We start from the raw sequence: 14,254 nt of genomic DNA, 5'->3' as shown, positions 1-14,254 counted from the left end.
TCGTTTGCTGAAGGAATACTTTAGAAATTATAGGAATTGCATTTTTTTTTTATTTGGTTGACTGTCTATAAAATCTATGTATTACCAAATATCAACCTACATATTAGCAACATAAAACATATGGAAAAATACATTATTATGAAATACAGTGCCTGGATTATGAAAAATATGATTAAGAAATACAGTGCCCGGCGTAAGTAATGGGACTGTGAAGCATTTTTTCTTATTTTGGCTCTACACTTCAAAAGTTAGGATTTAAAATCGAACAATTTCTGTGAGGTCAGACATTCTGCTTTTATTTGACGGTATTTGTCTACATATTGGTTTCACCATTCAGAAATTACATCACATAGTCCCCCTATTTCAGGGTACCCAAAAGTAACGGGACAATATTTTTGACAGGTGTTTCTGGTAAGTCAGGTGTGTTCTGTCACATCTTTTGTACAGGCATAAGAGATATGTCAATGTGTAGGCTTTGTTTTTGCCTTTGGAGTTTGCTATTGGTGTCTGTCAACATAAGGACCAAAGAGGTGTCAATGAAAGTCAAGGAAGCCTTTTATTAGGCTGAAAAATCAGGAACATAGCCAAAACCTTAGGCTTGCCAAAATCAACCTGTTTGGAACATCATTGATGGTGAGTTCAGCAATCGCGAACGGGCTGGTAGGCTGAGGTAGGCGTGAATGTGTCACAGACTACCATCCACAGAATACGTCACCAGCCAAACTACAGAGGCTTCACTGCAAGGTTCAAACCACTAGTTTTCCTCAAAAAGGATGGTCAGGATACAGTTAAAAAGTACGTACAAAGCCTGCAGAGGTCTGGAAAAAGGTATTGTGGACAAATAAGATAAGACTACTATCATTTACCAGAGTGATTGCAAGAGGAAAGTTTGGAGAAAAAAGGATCTGCACAAGATTTACAGCACACCACCGCATCTGTGAGACATGGTGGAGGGGGTGCTATGTTTGGGCATGTACTGTATAGCTACTACAAGAACTGGCTAACTTGTTTTAATAGGTGGTGTTACTACTGACAGCAGCAACAGAATGTATTCTGTATTTCAGAAAAATCTTGTCTGCTCGAGTACAAGCAAATGCCTCCAAGTTCATTATTTGGCGCTTCACCATACAGTAAGACAATGACCCCTAACATACTGCCATAGCAACTGTTAGTTTTTCAGGATCAAAAAGTGGAAAGTTGTTGACTGGCCAAGTCAATCTCCAGATTTAAATAATTTTGAACATGCATTTAATTTGCTGAAGAGGAGCCTTAAGGCAAAACATCCTTAAAACAAACAATAACTGAAGATGGATGCAGTACAGGCCTGGCAGAGCATCACCAGAAAGCATCTGGTGGGATCAATGGTTTGCAGATTTCAGACAGTTATTGCATGCAAAGGATTGTCGACCAAATACTAAACATGAGTGCTTAATTTGGACATTTGATTAATCTGTTCCATCACTTTTGGTGGACTAAAATACGGGGACTATGTCTAATTTCTGAATGGTGAAACCAATATGTACAGAAATACCATCAAATGAAAGCGAAGAATCTCTACTATAACCTCATTAATTGTTTGATTTCAAATCCAAACCTTTGAGTCTCAGCTAAAGAGGGACGGCTTAAGAGTTGATATTTCCCTTCCTCTTTTTAGGCTATTTTATGTCATTTCTACTCATATGACCCATGCTTAATCAAACATATGTTATGACATAGCATGCCCACTAATAAGCGTTCCTTTGACAGATAGCTAACAGCTCCAATGAAGATCCAACGTGAGTTAATGTGGTCTTTCCTGAGCTAAAATCAAGGGTAGATTCCTATATCGTATATCATAGGTGATAGGTACGCAGGGTAGAGGCAATTCGTTTAGCGATTGGGATTGACGATATACACGTCACACTTGCAAAACTAATCTCCTCCACCTTTTGTGGGGGGATTGGAGGTACCTGGGAGGTACACAGGTACAGGATGTTTGGGAACTGAGCTGCAAGGAGTGTGCAGGGATATATCTTAGACCAAAGTTAGCGCCGGGCCACCGCTGTGACAATGTCACGATGGCACTGATGATTATTTTTTTCAGGTCAATCACCTCATCAAAACAACCACCAGGAGGCATCGTTGAGCATGATGGATATGTTTATAGTGTGTTATAGTGTGTTTACAAACAATGCTGCCTGATTAATTATGTGAAGAGTAGCTTATGATGATCACCCTCGCATTTTGGCTATTTGTCCAGGGACGTAATGTAGGAAGTACATTTCACAAGGGAGTGCTGCCTAAAATGTTGTGACCCAGAGAAAATGTATATATATATATATGCCATTTAGCTGACGCTTTTATCCAAAGCGACTTACATTGCAGTGAGTGCATACATTTCAGTATATATGGTCCCAGTGGGAATCAAACCCACAACCTAAGCGTTGTTAGTGCCATGCTCTACCAACTGAGCCACAGAGGACCACCAGAGGAATACCAAAATGTTGCATATCACCTGTTAAACAAGCAATTCTGGTGACTTTTGATGGGAGAATAACATAGTGCTTAGTGCGAGTGAAATGATCAGGTGCATGCATGAAATGATCAGGTCTCAGGTAAATGACGCTAGGCCTACAACTGATTCACCCGAGTGCACCCCGAGAGTGTTGCATATATTTGTCAATATATCAATCCCAACTCATCCAAACCTGCGCTACAATCTAGCAGGAGCCTATGTCACCACACACCACCACACAAAGTGATCACATATAGAAAGGTGAACACCTCGCATTTTGGCAATTTGTCCCAATAATGACAGAAGATCGAGATTTAGCCTACTGGTGTAATTTGTTCTCAACTGTAGCAAACACACCAGTGCCATTACAACAGAGATCAAGCAAAACAAATCTCACTTTTAGTGCGTCTCTACTCACAGACTTCAGTCAAAGTTAGGCGAATGTAATGTTGATGGGGGAGGGTATCTTTGCGTGAGAGAATGAGAGGGGGAAGCAACAGTGTGCAGGACATTATTGAATGTGTCACTGTCACCTTGATTACTTCAATGTTACTCTCCTCCTGTGCACTTGCGTTATAAACTTCCATTTGTAGCAACCTAATGATAGGTACAGGGTGGGTAAATTTGAGTATCATGCCTGGGGTGGGTTTACATAGTCTACTATGTAAATAGCCTAAACCTATTGATGTTACATCGACCTGGATGAATGGAATATCCATGTCATGTCATCCAATATCCAGCCATATGTTGTAATAGAAATAAGGCCATGCTTGTTGCCTGTGCGCCTCCTTTCCCCTCTACATATTTCGGAGAAAATACATGGCTGCAGTCGGATGGACCCTGTAGCATAGATTTGTGTAAATCACATTTGTATTAATTTGCATTTTGAGAGCCTCAGGTATTCAGTAGTCATTGCAAGGCCAAAACGCTGCAATTTGGAATTAGCAAAACCAAGGGAAAAAAAGCAAGAAAAGAAGACAAGCCTCTGCTGTGGAAGACATTGAAGAGAGACATGGCCAAATTAGTTGTCAATAATGGTTGGCATTTTTACCAACACGGCCTCTCAATAGTGTCTTATTCATTGCCAAAAATATCCTAGTCTGCCTCTCTCGCCAGGAGTTGAACTTTATCGATCTGTGGGCTTTGTGCAGCCCTGCCCCCATCCTGCCTGCGCCCTGCCTGCACCCACCCCAACCCATTCCCCCCTGTTTCACTACACTGTGAGAGAATGTGTGATCTGCAATTCACGAGCTGCTATAATAAACTTGATTTTGCCAATCTACAGTACATGTACATCTGATAAGGCAAACCATTCTCTTTTCAAACATCCTTCACAACTCTTCTCACCACCTTGTGGTGGCTTTCGGCATGTACGGTACGGGGGCGTGCAGTGGTGTGCGGCGATTAAACCCCTACCTACTGTACAAATGAAGTCTGATCCAAGCCTATTTCATACAACCTCTGAATGGGTAGTTAATGGTCGACCGCATGAAATGCCTTGGAAAGACCTATAAATAAGGCAGCACAATGTTTTTTTTCTGACCTAGGCAATTCAACACATCGTCTAAGTCAGACAAGCATAGCAGCTGAGACTGTGCTATTTCCAAGTCTAGAGTCAGATTGGTGCACATTTAGAATAGAATGAGAAGATAAAAAGGTCCTTAACTGGGAGTTGACCTGGGACTCTAATACTTTGGAAAGGCAAAATAGCTTGGATATTGGACGGTAGTTATCTAGGTCAGAGAGATCACTGCCTTTATGGAGAGGGAGCAGATTGGCTGCCATCCAAACTTTGGGGATAGCATCTGAGATAACAGTCAGATAGGGGGGGGGGGGGGGGGGCGAAAGATTTTACGTCAATTTTAAGCAGGGCAACTAGTACATCACAGGGCATCTAGTACATCACAGGACATCTAGTAAAACACATATTTGCTAGTAGTTGACTGATCTCCCATCAAGCCAACTGGGGGCTGGGAGATGGACCAACTGACCAGGGTCAGCCAAACCACAGTTTCTGTCAAATAAAAAATCTGCCAAGATAAAATGCTGTTGAAAGGCATCACTGAACTAATTTTTCTCAGTAATGAGGTCTAAGTCTGACAAAACTTGCTTAGGGAGGGAGGAAGAGGAATTTCCATGCGAGTAATGTATGGATGTAATGTATGGCATGTATGGATATCTTTTACCTCATCTGCAATTTGTTTTAACTTATATTATGTTGTCATAATATGTTGTGGTTTTTGTATTTATGTTTTGGCGTGAATTAAACAAATAAAAACAACAGGTTTAGCCATCTCACTCACTCTCTTCTCTCTCCTGTTCTTCTTCCTCAAGACACTGGTGCTTGCCTACCGGGCGGCAAAGGGAACAGCCCCTCCCTACTTGCAAGCAATGGTTAGCCCCCAAACCCCTGCAAGATCACTCTGCTCATCCACCTCGGCACCGCCGCCTCTACGTGGATGCAGTGGCCGCGCTACTCTGTCACAGCTTTTCACTGTCCTGGCGCCCCACTGGTGGAATGAGCTTCCCACTACTGTCAGGACTGTAGAGTCACTTCCGATCTTCCGCCGTAGATTGAAAACCCATCTCTTCAGGCTACATCTTAACAGTCCCTCCTAAAGACCGCTTCACCCTCACTATCCCTATATTAACCCTAACCCCAACGCTTGAGACCTCTTCATCCCCGCTACCCCCCCTGTACAAGTTCTCTCCTGCTAATAAAAGGAAAAAAAAATAGCCTACTGGCATTACGACTGCCTATGGCCCCTGGCGTGGGGATCACCCTTTTCTGCACTATTTTTCTGTGTTTCAGAGTGTTTGTACACATGGTGTGGTGAGTAAATTGCACAAGTGGATAGTCCCTTTAGCCGTGAGTACACCTCCCCCCGAGTTGGCCTTTAGCCCAGTATTTTACGAATATAAGAAATTTAAGCAAGCAGTGTCCGCATTTGTACCTATAGGGAATGCTGAAGTCTATTGTAGTGTATATTTCTACCTATTACAATCATTAATTATTGGTTTACTTCTGTCTTGCCCCCATTTCCTTTGCAGCAGGTCAGTCTATCTTGCATTAAACAGTTATATACCATTTTATACATTGTTTTAAACATTGTTTGTATGCATATCTATTTGTAGGCCTAATGGCTTAATTTTTTGTGTCCTTATTATGCATTATTTTTGAAATGTAAATAAAACGAATAGCCTATACCCTTTATTTCCCTCCACATTGTTTACTCGTATTAGTTTAATCTTATCACTATTGCATCTTTTCACAAACACACACACTTTGGGAGTGTCCTATCTTAGACTGGAGTGGGCTGAAATTGTTATTATGCAGCCCATGGTTCTATAATAATTTTTCAGTTCAATGGGACTTAAACTGAGAGGTAATCAGCCCAGAATTGTTTTACTCATTATTCCACTAGAGGGGGTAAGCACACTAATTACCGGATCGGGGGAACAACTGTGGAATCCTTTTATTGGATAGACCATGTGTCAATTCTTGTTTTTTATAGGTAGGTGTTTCAGTTGTCAACTTTCTGGTCTCATTGATCAGAATCATTACAACTTTTGGAGCACAGGAGTTTATTAGTTGCACTCCAGTGCATATCAATTTCAAATGGGACTCCTGAATAAAAGCCAGGAGACCCAACTAAGACACCCTTTCGTTTCAGTTGTAATTTATTCACTCCACAAATATTAATCGTAATTTCATTTAGGTTGCGCCATAGTTGCGGTGTTTAGACTATAGGTTTAGTCTACTAAAAGAAAATATTCCCCTAGCCCAATATAATTAATATTATATTGTCTAATGAAGCTAGGCTAGCCTCATCTATTTGTAGACAACATTGATCATGATCTTTAGAAGTCATTAATAAACCTATAGCCTACAATCAAATATTGTGGCAATAATTTAGCTAAATCTAACATACTGAAAGTGTACCAAAAGTCCAATTGACTAATCCCCTGCAATAAGTAGGCTAATTATCATTAACATTAAACTGTCAGAGCTGCTAAGGATCATGATCACTAGGCAATAGAAACCTTGACAGTTTGTTCTCTCTGGTTCTAGTGAGTTCCTTCCATAGTGCACTGGTGTGGTAATTGCCAACAATGCCCAGACACAGGAAAAAAAAACAGATGGACATTGGTCTACTGCATTCCTATTTTCAATATCAACCTTTTATGTACTACAGTAGGGTAACACAGTTCATATATCCCTGATACCTGGGCCATGCCAATTATAAAGACAACACATCTATCTCCACTGCATAGTTTCCATGCCAGACATAACAACATGTGCATCCACGCTGCCCCTTTACTCAAATCCTTGGGCTGTCTCAAATAATGTTAACGGTGAGAGGAGGCAGCAGAATAATTATTTTCTTCCCTTTCACTGTGACTGCTTATTCTTATAGAAAGTCTTACTTGTGATGGCTGATGTTGAGAAAATGTACTTATTGTAAGTCACTCTGGATAAGACCATATGCTAAATGGCTAAAATGTACATGTACAACAATGATAACGCGCATGCTTTATTAAAAATAAAGAGATAATTGGCAACTTTGTACAGTATTTACCACACAATAAACAGGACGACAACAAGACACTGAACATACACTGAAATCATTATAAGATAGTAGTGTTGTCACAATACCAGGATGTTGATACTCCATACAGTAACGATACCACAGCAAAATAAAACACTACGTAAAAAAATAACAGAACAATGTCTTCAATTTCTTTCCAAAATAAAACACCATATGAAATAACAGAATACAATATCTTTAAAAAAAATGCTGGATAGCAAGCTGGTTGTCCCTCTGCATTTTCCTCACTTTGCTCCCAGCTCTGATCCAAGTACAAAGCTGTATAGCCTAAACACCAATCTTGGATTTCCCATGATTCTTTGATAAACTGCATTGTAACAGTAATATGTATGTGTCTACATCTCTGCTTATCCAGAGATCTGTTGTGCATGAGAAGAATTATTTCCCTGCCAGTTGTGCACTAAGCACACTTCTTATCTCATTGTACTCGTTATTGTCCTTGGGGACTTTAACAAGGGCAACTTAACTCACAAACTCCCTAAATATAAACAGTTAATCAAATGCCCGACCTGGGAGGAGAAGATTTTGGATCACTGTTACAGCACCATCAGCAGAGCTTATCACGCAGTTCCCCGCACGGCTCTGGGACTATCTGACCACGCTCTTATTCATCTGATCCCGGCATACAGGCAGAAACTAAAACTTTCTAAACCTGCGGACATCTAAGAATTGGAGCAGCAGAGAAGCAGTGGAGGAGCTGCGTGCCTGCCTAGAGACCACAGACTGGGACATTTTTAAGACTGCTTCCAACAGCCTAGACGAATACACAGTCTGTGACGTCATACATCAGCTTCTGTGAGGACAGATGTATTCCAACACGCACCAGGGTGAGTTACAACAATGACAAGCCCTGGTTCACAGCAAGACTCAAACAGCTTTGTTTGGAGAAGGAGAGGGCTTTCAGGAGTGGAGACAAGGAAAGGTTCAGACTGGCTAAGTACACATTTGGCAAGGAGATTAAGGAGGCCAGACGACAGTACTCAAAGAAGCTGGAACAACAATTTGCAGTCAACGACTCCTCGTCAGTCTGGAAAGGCCTTCGAGTGATCGCAGACTGCAAAACCAAATCCCCCCACGATGGATGACCTCAGACTTGCAAACGACCCAAATTACTTTTACTGTAGATTTGACAGACAATGGAACAGTCCTGACTCTGACCCACACAACCAACCCCCCTCCACAGCTATCACACCTCTTCCCAGCCTGGACAGAGACACTACCCCCCCTACACAATGGACCCAGACAGCCCCCCCCCCATCGCACCTCTCCCCATCCAGGAGAGAGACGTCAACAAACTGTTAAAGAAACAGAACCCCTGCAAGGCAGCTGGACCAGACGCTGTCTCCCTCTCCACACTGAAGCACTGTGCAGACCAGCTGTCTCCAGTGTTTACGGACATCTTTAACACTTCACTGGTTGAATGCATCGTACCTGCTTGCTTCAAAACATCCACCATCATCCCAGTTCCCAAAAAGCAGAGGATCACAGGCCTTAATGACTACAGACCAGTCGCCCTGACCTCTGTGGTTATGAAGACCTTTGAGCGCCTTGTGCTCACCTACCTCAAGGCCATCACCAACCCCCTTCTCAACCCACTGCAGTTTGCCTACAGAGCCAACAGGTCTGTAGACGACGCAGTCAACATGGGACTTCACTTCATCCTCCAGCACCTAGACTCCACCTACGCCAGGATCCTGTTTGTGGACTTCAGCTCTGCATTCAACACCATCGCCCCAGCTCTCCTCCAGGACAAGCTATCCCAGCTGAGCGTGCCTGAGCCCACCTGCAGGTGGATCACTGACTTCCTGACAGACAGGTGCGGCTGGGCAAGCTTGTCTCGGAGCCCCTGACCATCAGCACCGGAGACCCACAAGGCTGTGTGCTCTCTCCTCTACTCTTCTCCCTCTACACCAACAGCTGCACCTCTAGCCACCCTTCTGTCAAACTCCTGTTCGCGGATGACACAACCCTCATTGGATTAATCTCCAATGGTGATGAGGCCGCCTACTGAGATGAAGTTGACAGCCTGGCTTCCTGGTGCAGCCAGAAATACTTGGAGCTAAACGCCCTAAAAACTGTAGAGATGGTAGTAGGCTTCAGGAGAAGCCCAGCCCCAACTGCCCCCCTCATCATGTGTGACCCTTCCCACCCTGTCACAACCTCTTCCATAGACTTCCATCCGGCAAAAGGTTCCAGTCAATTAAGACTAAGACCTCGCGCCACCTGAACAGTTTCTTCCCCATGGCAGTGGGGCTCACAGACAAGCCCCCTGCCTCTCACTGACTCTGTGCCTTCCACCCCCCCCCCCCATCCTGTCACACACACAATGGACTGTAATTTGTAATTCAGAATTATTTAAACTTATTCTAATTTATAGTGTACATGCCCCATAACCATTTCATAGCCTCTGCTCTTTTTTGTAAAGTTGTTATTGCTATTTTGTTAATATTTTGCTATTTTGTACATTTCTTGTCAATATTTGCTATTTGTTTTTTATGTCCATGCACCAACCTCACCAAGTCAATTTCCTGTATGTGCAAATATACTTGGCCAAATAAAAGAATTCTGATTCTGATTCAGTTTTGGTATTTCCATGTGCATGATGTAATTTCTACCAGGCATGTCATACCTTGGAGTTGTAGTACAGATGTAATGGAAGGCTGACTTGCAGCTGATGCGGTGGTGTCTCTTGACTTCTGTAGGTAAAGCAAGAGAAGCCAAAAATGAGATGTGGATATTAGCTTAATATCCTTCAACAAAATCATAGCTGAGACTCAGGGCATTGAATATTGGGTCAATTGACATTCATTATACCCATGATTCATTATCACTAAATAATTTATTAAATAGTTTAGTTCCAAAACAACAAACTATTTCATACATTCCATTTGCATTGAAACGTTATTCTACTAGCAACTACATTCAAATTATTTTTGACAATGACATATTTTTGACAACATTTATTCAGCATATTACATAATATTCATGTGAGTGTAACCCAGGCAAATAGAGCCTATTTATAATGCAGAATGATCCTTAAAATAAGTGAATTTGTACTAAATATTAGACTCTAAAAATAAGAATATACGATGATTAAGAGAAGCTAAAATCTATAAATCATCAAAATAAGATGATATGGGATATATTCATGGTTAAAAACTGGAAATTGCATGTAAGAACTTGGAACGGTGATTTGTGGATGACATCATTATTATTTAGGAGTATTTCATTAGTTTTTGTATAATTGAAAGACTATTCAATCAACCAATGAGAACCCTAGTCTCGTTGTGAGTTAACCAATCAGAAGTGTAGATCCGCCCTACGACTCTTTGGATCATGGAAAAATCATATCGCTGTCTTTTCCGTGTTAGTTCGTACTGGTCAGACCTGTATGTACTATGCGCTGAAGATTCCTGCCACGTGTGTGAAGAAGTGCTTTAAAGGTAATTTTCCTTAGCAAGATCTGCTTTAGAACTACTAACTTCCATTATTGATAATATAAAAGACTAGTGTTACATTGACCAGCGTCGAGTGAACTAGAGTGGTATGTGGAGTAGCATAGCTCAGCTAGCAGATAGCCTCATAGCTAACAGTATTCAGTATCACTCCAATTGGTGTTGCCTCCAAGTTATCTATGGAGTTGTTCAGATTTCAAAGACATACGAGCCTTCCACGAATCCACAATACCCGTCCACAGTTACAGTTTCAAGCTGCTGTAATCTTGGAAAGATTTCCCTTGGCTGGGTTTTTTCGTTGAGTTGAGTTCATTCCCTTTGGATCCTGATTTTTGTCCTCATCCTGCTACGCTTCTGTTTGAGGAGTTGGACTGGCGAGCCATTCCCAACGTCCCTTTTGTTGATTTTATCTGAGTGAAAAAAGGAGAGACACTGCATTGTGCATTCTGGATTTCGGTAAGACAGATCCTTTGCTTCCACACACACTTGAACCACCGGGATGGACCCAAGTCCATCGACTGGGACTAAGTCATCACAAATCTCCTCATCCTCTCATCTCATGTAATGTTACTTATTGAAGTTTATTGACGTTTGAATCTAGAGTATACATGTATTGACACTGATATTTGACTTTTGGTAATTTACAATCTTGTGGTTGAATCCATTTCAAAAATAAATTCAGGTTAAAATATGTTCCAAGGTTTACTAAGAGGTAATTTTAACGAAAAGACCTACTGGGTAATACCAAAACAGATTTAAGTTTTTTAAAAAGAAGAAATAAACAATTAAAATCTTAAAGTAAAATAAAATAATTAGTAAATGTACTGAAATTTCAAAAAACGTGTTTTCGCTTTGTCATTCTGGGATATTGTGTGGATTGATGACCAATAAAAATGACCAACCACCAAAAGTGCTTTTATTTGCTGTTTCAGGTATGTCCTGGGTTGGAGTCGGGAGTCAGATTGTATTGTTATCTGTCCCTGGTTGTGTGCTTGGGGGGTGAGAAGTGTGATGAATGTTGCCTGCTGACTTTTTACATCCTTCAGTTGTGTAAGTATTGCATTCATGTTGGTTAAAAGTAGAGATTTAGATTTTAGCTTTAAAAAAGTGTTAAATGGCCATGATGAATCGGTAGCCATAAGGGAAAGAGATCACATGATGAAGAACGTTCAGTGAAGAGTGCTGTATTTGTCCAAACAAAGAGTTTTCTACAATCTGGTGTCAGGTAGGACACTGGGCTTTATGTACCTATTTCACGTTTGGTTTGTTTACAAGGATATTCATGTTAACTCCACTTCCATTTGTGTGATATTTTGTCTTCTCAGCTGGAGACTTCTCTCAGTATTCCTTCACCCCTGTGTTTGACTCGTATCATGGAGCATTGAGGAGCATGGAGTGCCTACAGCTACCCTCCATGCTCCTCAATCCTATACCCCAACGATGTGGAGATGATGAGTGACACCTCCCGATGCTCCAGCCCATACCCCAATGATGTGGAGATGGTGAGCGACAGCTCTGAAGAGGTCAGGTACTACTACAGCAGATATACAACCTCCTCCATCTGCAGCAACTACATGATGGCCTCTGACCCTCAAAGCTCTGTCCTCTTAAATGTGCAGAGTCCTTCAGCCTCCAGAAAGAGGAAGAGGGAGGAAACACTGGGACACAACAGCAACTCCGAGGATGACCCTATCCCGGATGCGGATGAGCATCCTCAAACTTAGCCCCTGTAGACACCAGAGATTCAGATGAAATTTCAATGTCTCTTGCATTGTCCACGCAATGACTGGACAACCATTAACTTGAAGGTTGACCAATTTTGGCTGACCAATTAATTTTTTTTACAAATAAATGTGACAAATCTGTCAAAAACTGTGTGCAGGATTCATTTATATAATATGATAATGAAATTCAATTACAAAAGAATGAGGGGAATCTTTCTGGTGTGTCCTCCATTATCATTCAATAAGAATCAGTAAACACCAGTTGAATTTCACAGTAAAATAATCCCAAAATAATATTAAGGAGAGCTGTGATGACATTTTTAGAACATGTATATAAACATGATTATATATAATTTTTTGTCTATTCTAAATTTAAACAATTTTCCTGTCTCTTTAGGGACAGACAGTGAAAAATAGCGCAAGCTATTTATGGTGCAATGTATCTGGCTTGTTGAAATGTCAATATGTCAATGTTACTGCATCTGTCCCTACTTATATTTTATTGATGTGTTTATTTGAAAGTAAACCTGAGGTGATATTTGACTAATTGTTCATATGGCCAAATATAGAGATTGTGTTTTACAAGCATTTGTACCAACTTATAAGGAAGGAAGGAAGGAGGGAAAGAGGGGAGGAGTGTTCCCCTCAGGCGAAGTAGCCCCAGAAGAACACGTTGACCGTCAGCAGGACGAGGGCCTGGGCGTTGAGGACGTTCCTCCAGAGCCGTCTCTCTTGGATGCTGCTGAGTTTCTCCTCCAGAACCCGTCTCTCCTCCGGGCTGAGCTCTGGTCTGGCTGGCCCAGAGAGACCACACATCCACAGGGCCAGATGCCTCCACCACCGCCCCCTCTCCTGGTCCTCCGCCCTGTCCGAGGCTGAGGCTGAGGCTGAGGCTGGGTCAGGGTGAGGGTCGACGGGGGTTGTAGGGTCAGGGTGAGGGGTCCGTGTGGAGGACCAGGGGTTGGGAAAGTCGATACGGGTCTGCTTGCTGTGGCGGTTCCACCAAGTGAGGCGGTGCAGCTGGGGGAGGGAGGGAGGGAGGGGTTAATGTTAGTTTGATCCAGTCAGATTTCAAACATTATGTTGACACCTCTTCGTCATGTGATTGGTCGGTTGTCAGTAACAGCTCTACATGTCTATCTGTGATTGGTCAGTTGTCAGTGACAGCCCTACATGTCTGTCTGTTACTGGTTGGTTGTCAGTGAAAGCCCTACATGTCTATCTGTGATTGGTCAGTTGTCAGTGACAGCCCTACATGTCTCTCTACGATTGGTCTGTTGTCAGTGTCTCTATTTGTGATTGGTCGGTGCCTTACATGTTGGCCAGGGATGGCAGGCGTGGATAGGCTGACCACGGTAATGACCAGGCTGGTGAGAGCCAATAGGATGAGGGCGAAGTAGAGGTAGTGGACGTCGCGGAGTAGGGCAGGGCGAGGGTCTGATTGGCCGCATGCCGGCGTCCCGTACAAGAAGTCCATCACCATCCTCACCAAGCCCACGGCCAGGCCCGCCATCAGACCCCAGAACGCTCCCTACACACGCATGCACACACACATATGAACAGACAGACAGACAGAGAGGCAGGCATGCAGACAGACAGACAGAAAAACAGACAGAGAGACAGGCAGACACGCACACAGACACATCATTGACAGAGTGTCAGACAGTTCCGAAATAGAATGAAGCAAAACCACAGACGAACATAACGTTCATGCAACGAGGACACAATCTCTTCAAATCTAGAATTTGAAGAGATTCAAATATCACAAGGCGTGTTTACCTGCTCGTTGACCCGCCCCCAGAAGATGGCCAACAGGAAGACGGCAGTGATGGGCGGGGCCAGGTAGCTGGTCACGGCCTGGATGTAGTCGAACAGCCGGCCGCTATTGGCCGTCTGGATGATAGGGATCCAGAGGATGCTGAGCACCACCAGAACCAGGATAAATACCCTGTAGATAATACACAGGACACA

The 14,254-nt window shown here is 42.5% G+C and overlaps 1 protein-coding gene across 1 annotated transcript in view; it reads right to left on the bottom strand.

Annotated features, from left to right (window-relative positions):
- Positions 1 to 12,928: 12,928 nt before the first annotated feature.
- slc5a9 (solute carrier family 5 member 9) overlaps positions 12,929 to 14,254 on the bottom strand; it is a gene marked incomplete at its 3' end in the record, with an annotated part of 8,616 nt that continues 7,290 nt past the window's right edge. The window contains exons 11-13 of the mRNA XM_083666587.1: positions 14,063 to 14,231; positions 13,599 to 13,814; positions 12,929 to 13,303 (exon numbers count right to left, since the gene is read on the bottom strand). Of these exons, the coding sequence (XP_083522713.1) occupies positions 12,929 to 13,303; positions 13,599 to 13,814; positions 14,063 to 14,231 (760 nt within the window). The remainder of the gene's footprint in view (positions 13,304 to 13,598; positions 13,815 to 14,062; positions 14,232 to 14,254) is intronic.

Source organism: Argentina silus (assembly GCF_951799395.1).
Source record: "Argentina silus genome assembly, chromosome: 3".
Classification (NCBI taxonomy): domain Eukaryota; kingdom Metazoa; phylum Chordata; class Actinopteri; order Argentiniformes; family Argentinidae; genus Argentina; species Argentina silus.
Note: the sequence above shows the minus strand (reverse complement) of the source record. Positions and strands in the feature narration are given on the sequence as shown.